Raw genomic sequence first — 16,550 nt, forward strand, 5'->3', positions numbered from 1 at the left:
ACCACCTCAATATAACCCATCACACCATCTCAATATAACCCATCACACCACCTCAATAGAACCCATCACACCATCTCAATATAACCCATCACACCACCTCAATATAACCCATCACAGCACCTCAATATAACCCATCACACCACCTCAATATAACCCATCACACCATCTCAATATAACCCATCACACCATCTCAATATAACCCATCACACCACCTCAATATAACCCATCACAACATCTCAATATAACCCATCACACCACCTCAATATAACCCATCACACCACCTCAATATAACCCATCACAACATCTCAATATAACCCATCACACCACCTCAATATAACCCATCACACCATCTCAATATAACCCATCACACCACCTCAATATAACCCATCACAGCACCTCAATATAACCCATCACACCACCTCAATATAACCCATCACACCACCTCAATATAACCCATCACACCATCTCAATATAACCCATCACACCACCTCAATATAACCCATCACACCATCTCAATATAACCCATCACACCATCTCAATATAACCCATCACAACATCTCAATATAACCCATCACACCATCTCAATATAACCCATCACAGCACCTCAATATAACCCATCACACCACCTCAATATAACCCATCACAGCACCTCAATATAACCCATCACACCATCTCAATATAACCCATCTCACCATCTCAATATAACCCATCACACCATCTCAATATAACCCATCACACCATCTCAATATAACCCATCACACCATCTCAATATAACCCATCACACCATCTCAATATAACCCATCACAGCACCTCAATATAACCCATCACACCACCTCAATATAACCCATCACAGCACCTCAATATAACCCATCACACCATCTCAATATAACCCATCTCACCATCTCAATATAACCCATCACACCATCTCAATATAACCCATCACACCATCTCAATATAACCCATCACACCATCTCAATATAACCCATCTCACCATCTCAATATAACCCATCACACCAACTCAATATAACCCATCACATCACCTCAATATAACCCATCACATCATCTCAATATAACCCATCACACCAACTCAATATAACCCATCACACCATCTCAATATAACCCATCACAGCACCTCAATATAACCCATCACACCATCTCAATATAACCCATCACACCATCTCAATATAACCCATCACACCACCTCAATATAACCCATCACACCATCTCAATATAACCCATCACACCATCTCAATATAACCCATCACACCATCTCAATATAACCCATCACACCAACTCAATATAACCCATCACACCATCTCAATATAACCCATCACAGCACCTCAATATAACCCATCACACCATCTCAATATAACCCATCACACCATCTCAATATAACCCATCACAGCACCTCAATATAACCCATCACAACATCTCAATATAACCCATCACACCATCTCAATATAACCCATCACAGCACCTCAATATAACCCATCACACCACCTCAATATAACCCATCACAGCACCTCAATATAACCCATCACACCATCTCAATATAACCCATCTCACCATCTCAATATAACCCATCACACCATCTCAATATAACCCATCACACCATCTCAATATAACCCATCACACCATCTCAATATAACCCATCACACCATCTCAATATAACCCATCACAGCACCTCAATATAACCCATCACACCACCTCAATATAACCCATCACAGCACCTCAATATAACCCATCACACCATCTCAATATAACCCATCTCACCATCTCAATATAACCCATCACACCATCTCAATATAACCCATCACACCATCTCAATATAACCCATCACACCATCTCAATATAACCCATCTCACCATCTCAATATAACCCATCACACCAACTCAATATAACCCATCACATCACCTCAATATAACCCATCACATCATCTCAATATAACCCATCACACCAACTCAATATAACCCATCACACCATCTCAATATAACCCATCACAGCACCTCAATATAACCCATCACACCATCTCAATATAACCCATCACACCATCTCAATATAACCCATCACACCACCTCAATATAACCCATCACACCATCTCAATATAACCCATCACACCATCTCAATATAACCCATCACACCATCTCAATATAACCCATCACACCAACTCAATATAACCCATCACACCATCTCAATATAACCCATCACAGCACCTCAATATAACCCATCACACCATCTCAATATAACCCATCACACCATCTCAATATAACCCATCACAGCACCTCAATATAACCCATCACACCATCTCAATATAACCCATCACACCAACTCAATATAACCCATCACACCATCTCAATATAACCCATCACAGCACCTCAATATAACCCATCACACCACCTCAATATAACCCATCACACCATCTCAATATAACCCATCACACCATCTCAATATAACCCATCACACCACCTCAATATAACCCATCACACCATCTCAATATAACCCATCTCGCCATCTCAATATAACCCATCTCACCATCTCAATATAACCCATCACACCAACTCAATATAACCCATCACACCATCTCAATATAACCCATCACAGCACCTCAATATAACCCATCACACCATCTCAATATAACCCATCACACCATCTCAATATAACCCATCTCACCATCTCAATATAACCCATCACACCAACTCAATATAACCCATCACACCATCTCAATATAACCCATCACACCACCTCAATATAACCCATCACACCATCTCAATATAACCCATCACACCATCTCAATATAACCCATCACACCACCTCAATATAACCCATCACATCACCTCGATATAACCCATCACATCACCTCGATATAACCCATCACATCACCTCGATATAACCCATCACATCACCTCAATATAACCAATCACACCACCTCAATATAACCCATCACACCATTGCAATACAGTACAATATAAGCTATATTGTACTATTTGTCACAGCCATTATGAAGCATATCCAACATAATTGTGATTCAATAACACTCATATCAACTCATTGGTTGGGGTCTCAGATTCTCTCTCAGAGGCTGGGAATAATTACAGGTAGAAATGGGCAGGAGGCAGGACTCACTTTCCTACCTTCGAGGCAGAACCTAATTACAACGTCTGTGTGTAAGGGAGCAAACTGGCACCAGTTTCATTTGTTAAAGTATCTGAGCACAGCTCCAGCCTAAATTTTGAATGTGACTTCAAGTTGGGCTGCACAGCTGTAAGTGATGGGACATAACAAGAAATTTACCATTCAGATAAGAAAGTCTCTGGCTCTCGAGATCTCACACAAGCGTTTCTGGCAATCTTCTCATTCATCTTTGCACTAGTTGTAGGAAATAGGATGTTCGACGATCTTAGTGAACTATTAAATGTTACCTGAGGCACAGCAGTAAAATTCCATTCAGTTTAAGTTTACACTTTTTTGACAATCATTCACATTTCAGATGTTCTTTAAACAATTATATTGTGATGTGTTTGAAGTATTGAAACTGTTTGTTATAATATAATATGACATAAGTCATGCCAACTGCCCTCTATGCTGTGTTTGGCAGGTCGTCCCATCGTTCCCCAGTGCTGCTATGGGTTCTGTATCGATTTGCTGATCAAGCTTGCAAGCACTCCTGCATTGAACTTTACCTACGAGGTTCATCTTGTCCAAGATGGGAAGTTTGGGACGCAGGAGCGAGTAGGTACTCCTTCTATCATTCAATGTAGTAAAAGGACTGAATGGAGGAGAATTTCAGTAAGATCTGAACACATGCACAGGGATCATGGTGCACGATTAACCCACAGTCATTCATTGTGTTGCAGGCCACATGTTAAATTTGTGCTGCCTGTTGTTTTAACTGATTGCTGCGTGCAGCCAACACTACATGCACTGTTCAACAGTGGCATGCATCAGCAAGCAGCCTGATATCGCAGGTGGCTAGCATGATTTAAAGGCAGCCTATACCTCTAAGAGGGGAGATATACTGCGACTGCAGAAAGTGGCAGCAGTCTTTTGTCTGTTGAATCTGCTGTCAAAGATTGAAGAATGGTTGAACATTGTAGAGATCATGCACCAAGGTTTTCTGACAATGCATTGGAGGCCTTGGATGTGGTGGAATGGAGAAGAGATGTCCTCTATCTGCATGGATCAGGAGGCTCTCCAGGCACATGCTCAGGAGGCCATGGGAGAAGATAACGGTGGATGTCAATGCCAGGAGTGTTTCTCAAACATGGATGCAGTGCAGAAAGAAGTTTAACAATCTCACACGAGTTGTCAAGGTTAGTGAGTTCAAATAACTTGGATGAAGGGACCAAAGGTATGGTTGCTAAATTTGCTGATGACTTAAAGATAGGTAGGAAAGTAAGTTGTAAAGAGGACATAAGGAGGCTGCAAAGGGATATAGATAGGTTAAGTGAGTGGGCAAAGATCTGGTAAATGGAATATAATGTGGGAAAATGTGAAGTTGTTCACTTTGGCAGGAAGGATAAAAAAGAAGCATATTATCTAATGGTGAGAGATTGCAGAGCTCTGAGATGCAGAGGGATCTGGGTGTCCTAGTGCATGAATCACAAAAGGTTGGTATGCAGGTACAGCAAGTAAGTAGGAAAGCTAATAGAATGTAATTGTTTATTGCGAGGGGAATTTAATACAAAAGTAGGGAGGTTATGCTTCAGTTATACAGGTGAAATCACATTTGGAGTACTGTGTACAGTATTGGTATCCTTATTTAAGGAAGGATGTAAATGCGTTGGAAGCAGTTCATAGAAGGTTTACTAGACTGATAGCTGGAATGGGCAGGCTATCTTATGAGGAAAGATTGGACAGGCTAGGCTTGAATCTGCTGGAATTTAGAAGAGTAAGAGGCAGCTTGATTGGAACATATAAGATCCTGAAGGTTCTTGACAGGGTGGATGTGGAAAGGATGTTTCCCCTTGTGGGAGAATCTAGAACCAGGGTCACTGGTTAAAAATAAGGGGTCGTCCATTTAAGACAAAGATGAGGAGAAATTCTTTCTCTCCGATGGTCGTGTCTTTGGAATTCTCTTCCTCAAAAGGTGGTGGAAGCAGAGTTTTTAAATATTTTTCAGGCAGAGGTAGATAGATTCTTTATAAGCAAGGGGGTGAAAGGTTATCTGGGGTAGGTGTGAATGTGGAGTTGAGGTTACAGTCAGATCGGCCATGATCTTATTGAATAGCGGAGCAGGCTCAAGTGGCCGAGTGGCCTACTCCTACTTCTAAATCGTATGTATCTTCAAATGCCATATCCTACCAACTGCATCAATAGCCTCATCCATTGCTCAACTCACTACATCGCCATCACTCACTTACCAACAATCTCTATCAATCAGGACTCAACCCTAACATTCATGTGTTTCACCTCACTCATCATGTGTTGATGAAGAGTTCTTGTCACAGCATTGCAAAAATTCAGCACTAATTCTTAGGATGCTGTCTTGTCTCGATCGTGTGGAAGGTTGAAAACATGGTTACATCTTTGTGAGACTGGGGTGTGGGGTAAGCTGTGTTCATAAAATCTACTAGCCTGTGTGGCTTTTAAGCAAGTCCATCGGCAAGAGCTTGTTTTTTCTACAACCTACCAAACTGATGCAGCTTCTATGCCACATTGCAGCAAAGCCAGCAATCAGCATAGTGAACTGACTGCTTGTACAGTAGACTGGGGCCGGGGGATGTGGCCAGTCGTGCAAATCAAAGGGATATGTGCACTTAAAGGTAAGTGACTACATGAGGAACAAATTGTTTGTCTTGACTACTTCAATTTAAGTATGTGAGCGTGGCCAAGACTTGCAGCAGGGGAGTGGGAGGAATTGTGGCAGTGCTAAAAGTTCAATGTATAGACACAAACCCAATCCGGTGAACAGCATTCTCACCCCCACCCCCACCCCAACCACTTTTGAGGTCTGATAAAATGGACACTCAACTGCAGGAAGTGGATGTTTGAGGTGAGTGACCCTATTTGTAGTTCAGGGCATCCTCCCTAGGGGGTAGCAGTGTACCATTCCTGGCAGCATGTAGAAACCAGGCCCAACACTGCATACCATCTACAGAACCTGCCAACAAACACAGGAACAGATGCTATACTTAAATAAATCCTTTTCTTTAAAAAAAACTAGGATGAAGGAGTAGAATGTTTGTAACTGAAGACAGTTTGGTAGTTTGCAGAGGAGGGTTGGGAGGGAGTGGTGTCACTGAGAACAAATTTCCAGCTCTCTGTCTCTCGATGTCTGTGCTACTAATGTTTTTGAATTCTCATGGATGTTTTAAATATTTCCAGGTGAATAACAGCAATAAGAAGGAATGGAATGGGATGATGGGGGAGCTGCTAAGTGGGCTCAGTGACATGATTGTTGCTCCTCTAACCATCAATAATGAACGTGCCCAGTATATTGAATTCTCCAAACCTTACAAGTACCAAGGACTCACCATTCTAGTGAAGAAGGTATCGCTCCAGCCATTTGGTCACCCAGCTATCTACTCATGCAGCCATGTAATCATCGCGTCATTCTACCATCCTGCCATTGAGGTGCTTCACTATGTCCACAACGATCAAGTGAGGTTGGCTTTCTCCATCATGCAGAAGGGGTTAAACTGCCACAGCGAAAACTGTCAAACTAACTGTTGGCTGATCAATGAAAATAAAAACTGTGAATGTCAGAAATCTAAAATAAAAGCAAAGTACTGCTAATACATCAGTTCCTGAAAAGAGAAGACAAGTTGATCTTTCAGATAGTGATAGTTAGAGGCCTGCTTTAGGTCAGGAAAAGGAACCCGACCCGAACCCGATCGAACCACAGCGGACCCGAGCCCGACCCGAGTCCCCCTGATTTTGTCCCGAGCCCGACCCGACCCGAACCTGCCGCTACTTGACCCGACCCGAGCCCGACCTGATTTTACTTACCTTCCTGACACCAAACCTGCAGGAAGCTGCAGCACATGCGTGATGACATCATAGTGAGGTCACTCACCCACTGCGCAGTCTCAGTTTCGTCCCGGACTCCCAGCTCAGGTAAGTTTTTTAATTTCAATACTTACCAGCAGAGCACTAACACTGTGTGTCTGACCCGACCCAACCCGATTTGACCTGGACTCAGCCTGACCCGACCCGAGCCCGAAAGCCGGCCCCGGAAGATGGGCCCGACCCGACCCGACCCGAACCCAACACATGATAGTTTGTCAAAACTCTAAAAAGGAAGGCAAGGATAGAGATGGCTCTTGTACATCATTCAGCACTTCCCAGCTTTTTAAACCTGTATTTGTAGGCGGTTAAACTCATCAGCTGCCTCTTTGTCATAGTAGCTGTGTTAATATGCTCTTGCTGTTTACCTGTTCTCCACCCCCACCCCCTACTCTTGGGTTACCAACTCTGCTTGGAGGTGGAATCACCTGACCTCCCACCACCAACCAGCTGTCTCCACACTCCCATCATTGGTGTCCTGCATAGATCTGTGCTGGGGTCTCAACAATCCACTGTATTAATGAATTGGATGATGGGATGGAGAGCCACATATCCAAATTTGCTGATTAGACAAAGATAGGCACATTGCAGGCAGATAAATTACAAAGCAATATTGATAGATAAATGACTGGGTAAAACTGTGGCAAATGGATTTCAATGTAGGCAAGTGTGAGGTCATCCACTTTGGACCTAAAAAGGCTAGAACAGGGTACTTTCAAAATGGTGAAAAGCTAGAAACAGTGGAGGTTCAAAGAGACTTGGAGGCCAAGGTACACAAATCATTAAAATGTTGAGAACATGTACAGAAAATAATCAAAAGGATGAATGGAATGCTAGCCTTTATATCTAGAGGACTAGAATACAGGGGTTAGAGATCATGCTTCAGCTATACAAAGCCCTGATTCAACTATATCTGGAGTACTGTGAACAGTTCAGGGTACCACACCTTAGGAAGGATATATTAGCCTAGGAAGGAGCGCAACGTAAATTTACCAGAATGATACCTGGATTCGAAAGGATAAATTACGAGGAGAGGTTACACAACTGGGGTTGTATTCCCTGAAATTTAGAAGGTTACGGAGTAATTTGATTGAAGTTTTCAAGATATTAAGGGGAATAGACAGGGCAGATAGAGAGGAATATTTCTGCTCTTTGTGGAGTCTAGGACTAAGAGGCATAGTGTAAAAATTAGAGCCAGACCTTTCAGGAGTGAAATTAGGAAACATTTCTACACACAAAGGGTGGCAGAAGTTTGGAACTCTCTTCCAGAAATGGCAATTGATGCGAGATCAATTGTAAATTCTAAATGTGAGATTATTAGATTTTTGTTATCCAAATGTATTAAGGGATATGGGACAGAGTCAGGTATATGGAGTTAGGTCACAGGTCAGCCATGATCTCATTGAATTACACGACAGGCTCGAGAGGCTCAATGGCCTACTCCTGTTGCTGTTATTGGTTGCCTGACATGTCCATGTTCATGGAGCTCCACCTTCTCACACAAACTGAAAAGCGAGCAGACTCTTGGTTATCTGACTGGGTGATTCGTGCCTGTTAGTCAAACAGCCTTTTTCCCGCCTCCAATTAATTTATACTCGTGTGATTTTTCTCCCCGATTGCTCACAGCAGTGTTTAGGAGGGTGGTGCTGTTGTCGTATGGCGTACCGACCTCTACCTTGCAGAAGCTCAACGCCAACTCACAGACACCTCTTCCTACCTCCCTCTGGACCATGACCCCACCACCGAACATCAAGCCACCGTCCAAAGGACTGTCACTGACTTCATCTCCTCTGGAGATCTTCCCTCTACGGCTTCCAAACTCATAGTCCCACAACCCCGGACAGCCCGCTTCTACCTCCTTCCCAAAATCCACAAACGGGACTGTCCCGGCAGACCCATTGTGTCAGCCTGCTCCTGCCCCACTGAACTTATTTCTTCCTATCTAGACTCTATCTTTTCTCCGCTGGTCCAGGCTCTTCCCACCTACATCCGTGACTCTTCTGACGCCCTACGTCATTTTGACAATTTCCAGTTTCCTGGTCCCAACCGCCTCCTCTTCACTATGGACGTCCAATCGCTCTACACCTCCATCCCCCACCAGGATAGTTTGAGGTCTCTCCGCTTCTTCCTGGAACAGAGGCCCAACCAGTCCCCATCCACCATCACCCTCCTCCGCCTGGCTGAACTTGTTCTCACATTGAACAACTTCTCCTTCAACTCCACGCACTTCCTTCAAGTAAAAGGTGTCGCTATGGGTACCCGCATGGGTCCTAGTTATGCCTGTCTTTTTGTGGGATATGTCGAGCATTCTTTGTTCCAGTCCTACTCAGGCCCCCTCCCCCAACTCTTTTTCCGGTACATTGATGACTGTATAGGTGCCGTTTCCTGCTCCCGCCCGAACTAGAAAGCTTTATCAACTTTGCTTCCAATTTCCACCCTTCTCTCACCTTTACATGGTCCATCTCTGACACTTCCCTTCCCTTCCTCGACTTCTCTGTCTCCATCTCTGGGGATAGGTTGTCTACCAATATCCATTATAAGCCCACCGACTCCCACAGCTACCTCGACTACACTTCTTCACACCCTACCTCCTGTAAGGACTCCATTCCATTCTCCCAGTTTCTCCGTCTCCGACGCATCTGCTCTGATGATGCTACCTTCCATGACGGTGCTTCTGATATGACCTCCTTTTTCCTCAACCGAGGATTTCCCCCCACTGTGGTTGACAAGGCCCTCAACCGTGTCCGACCCATTCCCCGCACCTCTACCCTCACCCCTTCCCCTCCCTCCCAGAACCGTGACAGGGTTCCCCTTGTCCTCACTTTTCATCCCACCAGCCTCCATATCCAAAGGATCATCCTCCGCCATTTCCGCCACCTCCAGCGTGATGCCACTACCAGTCGCATCTTCCCCTCCCTTCCCCTGTCAGCATTCCGAAGGGATCGTTCCCTCCGCGACACCCTGGTCCACTCCTCCATTACCCCCACCACCTCGTCCCCGTCCCAGGGCACCTTCCCCTGCAATCGCAGGAGGTGTAATACCTGCCCATTTACCTCCCCTCTCCTCACTATCCCAGGCCCCAAACACTCCTTTCAGGTGAAGCAGCGATTTACTTGTACTTCTTTCAATGTAGTATACTGTATTCGCTGCTCACAGTGTGGTCTCCTCTACATTGGGGAGACCAAGCGCAGACTGGGTGACCGCTTTGCGGAACATCTCCGCTCAGCCCGCAAGCAGGACCCTGAGCTTCCGGTTGCTTGCCATTTCAACACTCCCCCCTGCTCTCATGCTCACATCTCTGTCCTGGGATTGCTGCAGTGTTCCAGTGAACATCAACGCAAGCTCGAGGAACAGCATCTCATCTACCGATTAGGCACACTACAGCCTGCCGGACTGAACATTGAGTTCAATAATTTCAGAGCATGACAGCCCCCCATTTTACTTTCATTTTTAGTTATTTTTTCTTCCTTTTTTTTTACATTCTTTTTTACATTTTTTACTATTTTTTTTGCATTTATTTCATTTCATCTTAGTTTGTTCAGTTTGCTTACCCACTGTTTTTTTCAGGTTTTTTTTCAGGTTTGCACTTGCTGCTGTTCAATATTCAGTGTATTCACACCTAATCTGCACTAATGCTTTGTCTTTCAACACATCATTAACATATTGTTTGCCTTTGCTCCGTGACCTTTTGGTCAGCTATGTGGCCTGGTCCAGTCTGCACCTTCTCCTTTGTTATCTCTTGCCCCACCCCCACCTCACTTGCTTATAATCTGTAACTTTTCTAATATTTGTCAGTTCCGAAGAAGGGTCACTGACCCGAAACGTTAACTCTGCTTCTCTTTCCACAGATGCTGCCAGACCTGCTGAGTGATTCCAGCATTTCTTGTTTTTGTTTTAGGAGATTAACCTTTAATTTCTGGAGACTCCAGGACGATCCAGGAGAGTTCACAGCCTCTCCTCCTTTCATTCTTCCTTTTCTGATCAAGGGTTGCTTTCAGATGCTGTGCATTTCCAGCACTTGCTTAACTAATGTCAAGTTTAATGAGAGGCAGGGACACCAGTTAATGAGACATGGATGACACGGAGACTAGTTAATGACATATGAGCAGCACTTAAAGAGACAGGGACTCCAGCTGATGAGACAGACTATCAGTTAACAGGAGAGAGGGATACCAGTTCATGTGAGCTCTAGACACCAGTTAATGAAGGAGAAGGATTCTAGTTTGTGATAGAGTGGGATATCAGTTAAAGTTAATCAGACAGTGAGATACCAGTTAATGAAAAAGAGAAAGAGAGGATCATAGGAAATAGGAGCAGGAGTAGGCCATTTGGCCCATCAAGCCTGCTCCACCATTCAACCAGATCATGGCTGATCATCTACCTCTACGCCATTTTTCCCCACTATCCCCATATCCCTTGATGTCGTTAGTATTCAGAAATCTATCGATTTCTATCTTGAACATGCTCAATGATTGAGCTTCCACAGTCCTTTGGGGTAGAGAATTTCACAGATTCACCACCTTCCGAGTGAAGAAATTCCTCCTCATCTCAGTCTTAAATGGCCTTCCCCTTATTCTGAGACTGTGTCCCCTTGTTCTAGACTCACCAGCCAGGGGAAACATTACTTGATTGCTTGATGAGAGAGAAAGACATGCCAGCTCATGAGAGATGGAGATACCAGTTAATGAGAGAGAGATACCAGTTAATAAGACAGAAAGCCAGTTTGTGACAGACCCAGATAACAGTTAATGAGTGATTTTGATACCTGTTATCCTCTTGGATCGAAAATAGTGCCAGGCAGAGAGAGGGAAAGTACTTTGAAGTCTTGTGGGTAGAGGGATTTTGACAGAGACAGAGGAAATGTGGACTTATTCTGTCGTTTCCCAAAGCTTCACTGATTCCATTTCATTGCTGTAAAAGTGAGGCCAACCTTTAGCACACTGAATGCTGTGTTTCTGCTTCTGTTACACAGGAAATACCCCGCAGTACCCTGGATTCATTCATGCAACCATTTCAGAGCACACTGTGGCTGCTGGTGGGCCTGTCTGTTCATGTGGTAGCTGTGATGCTTTATCTCTTGGACAGATTCAGGTTTGTGATGTCTTACTAAATTCACTTCTGCTTTTCTTCGCTTTAGCTGAGAGGATCAGATCCCTGAATTTCTGTGGTTAATGTTACTTATAGAGATTGAGATTCAGGACTACAAGCAGGGCCAGGTCAATATGTGTGAAAATATTTACCCTTGCTCCACTAAGTATCTTGTGTAACTACAACTCTGGCAATATGGAAGTGGCAGACTTGTTAAATCATACTCTGTGTGTTTTCTCAGTGGAGAAAGAGCAAAATATATCAGTGGTACAAAGAAACTGAAAAATAAGTTAAGGGAGAAACTTAGTGGATTTACTATTTACTTAGTGGATTTTTAAAAAAAAAGATTGGTAATGGTGAAAATAATGAAACTTAAGGTATACAAATCTTCAGGACCTGCTGAACTTCCAGAAGGCATTTGATAATTTTTATTTATTTTTTATTTAGAGATACAGCACTGAAACAGGCCCTTCGGCCCACCGAGTCTGTGCTAACCATCAACCACCCATTTATACTAATCCTACTCTAATCCCATATTCCTACCACATCCCCACCTGTCCCTATATTCCCCTACCACCTACCTATACTAGGGGCAATTTATAACGGCCAATTTACCTATCAACCTGCAAGTCTTTTGGTGGTGGGAGGAAACTGGAGCACCCGGAGAAAACCCACGCAGACGCAGAGAGAACTTGCAAACTCCACACAGGCAGCACCCAGAATTGAACCCGGGTCGCTGGAACTGTGAGGCTGCGGTGCTAACCACTGCGCCACTGTGCCGCCCGTAATGTTCCACACAAGAGATTGGCAAAAACGCCCAGACCTTTTATGCTATCAGATACATGTGTAGTCATTTGAACAGGGTGGCTGGATGATATGATGTGGTGTCACCATTGAGACAGCTCAATCTGTGCCAGCTCCTGCCATTCTCCTGCTGATGGGCAATCCCTCTCAAATGACTGCATGAATGCTGGAAATACTCAGCAGGTCAGGTAGCACACATGGAGCAGAAACAGAGTCAATGAGGGAAATTTTAAGGGTCCTGCAAGAGCGGCTTTTGTGGCGGGTGGGTGGGGGGGAGGGTGACTTAATTAGGTGATTCCCCGATGACGGGTACAATTTTAGAGATTAAGTTGGCGGTGTGTTTGTAGTGGTTCGGGCCTCATGCTGTCAGGTGGCGGGTTGCAACTTTTAATACGTTTGCATACCATGAATACTCATTACCTTATAAGTATTTGAAATTAAGTCCTACCTACCAGATTAAGTCTGTGGTGCACGGGAATTTCGTGGCGCCCGGTTCAAGTTCATTTAAAGACGGCATGCACCAGTTAGCTTCGTGCAGTTGTGTCTGAGGTCAGTGGTTTTCTTTCTTGAACTCTTCAGCACAATGGAAGGGCAATATTGGAATGGGTGTTTGGCTCCAAGCTTGGGAGCAGCAAGAGCAGGTTTTTTTTGGGGGGGGTGGTGGGAGTTGGAGAGGAGTGGGGTCTCGGGTGCGTGGACGTGAGGAGGAGGGAATGGTCGAGTATTCAGGGTGTGCTGTCGGTGGTGCTGGTGGTGGTGAGGGGGTGTGTAGAACAGATAATGTATGTGAGGTGCATGATGGGCCTAAGGGAAAGGGTGAGTACTGTCAATAGTGGGGTCCTGTGGGACAAACTCAGGGTGGTGGCTGGTGGAGGGAATGCTCACAGTCACAGGGGGAAATTCGATTTGATAGGAGGGCAGGTCAGCGATGGTATTGGAAGGAATCATAGGGCGGAGCACAGGATTGGGCAACTACATTAAGGTGGATAACTGGGGGATCGAGGGTGGGAGTGTCCATCTCGATGATGATGGGCGTAGGCATGTAAATGCCAATTATAATGTGGTCCAGGGTAACGTTGGGAGGTTCAAGGAAAGGTGCAAAGTTATGTTGGGTGGATCAAGGGTGATGGGGGCAGGCTGGAAGGTGGCAGGAGGAAGGTGTAAGGTGGAGGAATTTGCCTCGAATGTGATTCACACCGTTTTTCCGAATGAAACAATAAATCACATAGGCGTGTAAGGATTGCAGATCGAAGTGGGAGGATGCCAGAGCTGGGTGGGTGGAGTTGCAGCTGTGCACAATGGAAGGCACGTACAACCTATCTGTCCATGAGTTCAATGATTCAGCATCGTGGGCAAACACGGTTGAAGCTTAATTCTCGTCTCATTCAAGCAGTTCCAAAGTTGCAATGATCTGGGTCCAATACACCCAATATTCTTGCAACCTCAGGAACGAGAGCAGAAGAAGTGACTGATGAGAGCTGTTGCCACTCAGCGGCTGATGCTGTAATGCCATCAGCAGGCATCAGGAGAGGGGGAGGCTGCTCAGAATGATTCCCTCTAGGGAAGGCATCATGGAAAATGTTAGAAGTGGCGATCTTCGCTGATGATTGCGCAATGTTCAGCACCATTTGCGACTCTTCAGATACTGAAGCAGCCCATGTCCAGATTCAGCAAGACCTGGACAACATCCAGGCTTGGGCTAATAAGTGGCAAGTAACATTCGTGCCACACAAGTGTCAGGCAATGACCATCTTAAACAAGAGAGAATCTAACCATCTCCCCTCAGCCTTCAATGGCATTACCATCGCTGAATCTCCCACTATCAACATCTTGGGGGTTATCATTGACCAGAAACTGAACTGGACCAGCCACATAAATACTGCGGGTACAAGAACAGTCAGATGCTGGGAATTCTGTGGCAAGTAACTCGCCTCCTGACTTCCCAATGCCTGTCCATCATCGACAAAGCACAAGTCAGGAGTGTGATGGAATACTCTCCACTTGCCTGGATGGGTGCAGCTCCAACAACACTCAAGAAGCTCGACACCATCCAGGACAAAACAACCTGCTTGATTGGCACCCCATCTACAAACATTCACCCCATCCACCACCTTCAACATTCATTCCCTTCGCCACCAACGCACAGCGGCAGCAGTGTGTACCATCTACAAGATGCACTGCAGCAACTCACCAAGGGTCCTTCGATAGCCCCTTCCAAACCCATGATTTCTACCACCTAGAAGGACAAGGGCAGCAGAAGCATGGGAACACCACCACCTGCAAGTTCCCCTCCAAGCGACACGCCATCCTGACTTGGAATTATATCACCGTTCCTTCACTGTCACTGGGTCAAAATCCTGGAACTCCCTTCCTAACAGCACTGTGGGTGTACCTACCCCACATGGACTGCAGCGGTTCATGAAAGCAGCTCACCACCACCTTCTCAAGGTCAATTAGGGATGGGCAATAAATGTTGGCCTAGCCAGTGATGCACACATCTCATGAACGAATAAAATAAAACATGCGCTGTCTTATCAGCGCATCCCCAGGACAAGGACAAATCACCTTCAGATTTTAGAGAGACAATTACAGAGACATCTGAGTGACTTGACATGGTCACAGATTTGTGGGATCATTCAGCAGGACTTGCAACCACGTGGTTTGTCTGGGGAGCCCATGCCAGTTGCCCTCAAGGTGATGGCGGCACTTAGATTTTTTGCAAGGAGCGCTTTCCAGGGCTCCCAACGGGCGATATCTGTGGCATCTCACAGGCTGCCGCTCATAGGTGCATTAAAGAGTTGCCCAATACCCAATGCCATAATTCCACTGATGTCATCTATTTTCCAGTAGACGAGGACAGCCAGGCAGCAAAGTCAGCAGCCTTTGGCGCCATTGCTCGTTTCTCGTGCGAGAACTGATCGACTGCACTCAGGTGGCCATTAGAGCTCCCTCGGACCAACTGCATCGGTGAATTGCAAAGGCGTCCACTCTTTGAATGTTCATCTAGTTTACATCCACGTTCAACAAATCATGCAGGTCTGTGCTCATTTCCCAGGGAGCTGTCATGATGCATACATTTTGTGATAATCACAGCTAACAGGGATCTTTGAGGTACCAGCCCAAGTTGACGTATGGATCCAGGATGCCAAGGGTTACCCCCGTTGGAAATGGTTGATGACACCAGTGAGGTATTCCCAAAGCACAGCTGAAGAGTCATACAATGCAGCTGACGCCTCCACCAGATCCATAATCGACCACACCATTGGCTTGGCGAAAATGTGCTTCCGCTGCCTTGAATGGTCAGGAGGGGTTCTGCAGCATGAACCACAGAGCGTCTCAACAATAGTCATCTGAATGGTCAGGAGGGGTTCTGCAGTATGAACCACAGAGTGTCTCAACAATAGTCGTCTGAATGGTCAGGAGGGGTTCTGCAGTATGGACCACAGAGTGTCTCAACAATAGTCGTCTGAATGGTCAGGAGGGGTTCTGCAGCATGAACCACAGAGCGTCTCAACAATAGTCATCTGAATGGTCAGGAGGGGTTCTGCAGTATGAACCACAGAGTGTCTCAACAATAGTCGTCTGAATGGTCAGGAGGGGTTCTGCAGTATGGACCACAGAGTGTCTCAACAATAGTCGTCTGAATGGTCAGG

At 45.2% G+C, this 16,550-nt stretch overlaps 1 protein-coding gene across 5 annotated transcripts in view; it reads left to right on the plus strand.

Annotated features, from left to right (window-relative positions):
* Positions 1 to 16,550, plus strand: part of grin1a (glutamate receptor, ionotropic, N-methyl D-aspartate 1a) — a 447,138-nt gene that overhangs the window by 361,039 nt on the left and 69,549 nt on the right. For 4 of the 5 annotated variants that reach the window (XM_068011966.1, XM_068011961.1, XM_068011964.1 and 1 more), the window contains 3 exons: positions 3,596 to 3,729; positions 6,325 to 6,600; positions 11,978 to 12,096. In XM_068011966.1, coding sequence (XP_067868067.1) covers positions 3,596 to 3,729; positions 6,325 to 6,600; positions 11,978 to 12,096 — 529 coding nt within the window. The remainder of the gene's footprint in view (positions 1 to 3,595; positions 3,730 to 6,324; positions 6,601 to 11,977; positions 12,097 to 16,550) is intronic. The other variant, XM_068011962.1, reaches the window with a different exon arrangement.

This window comes from Heterodontus francisci, chromosome 32 (genome assembly GCF_036365525.1).
Source record: "Heterodontus francisci isolate sHetFra1 chromosome 32, sHetFra1.hap1, whole genome shotgun sequence".
NCBI classification, from domain to species: Eukaryota; Metazoa; Chordata; class Chondrichthyes; order Heterodontiformes; family Heterodontidae; genus Heterodontus; species Heterodontus francisci.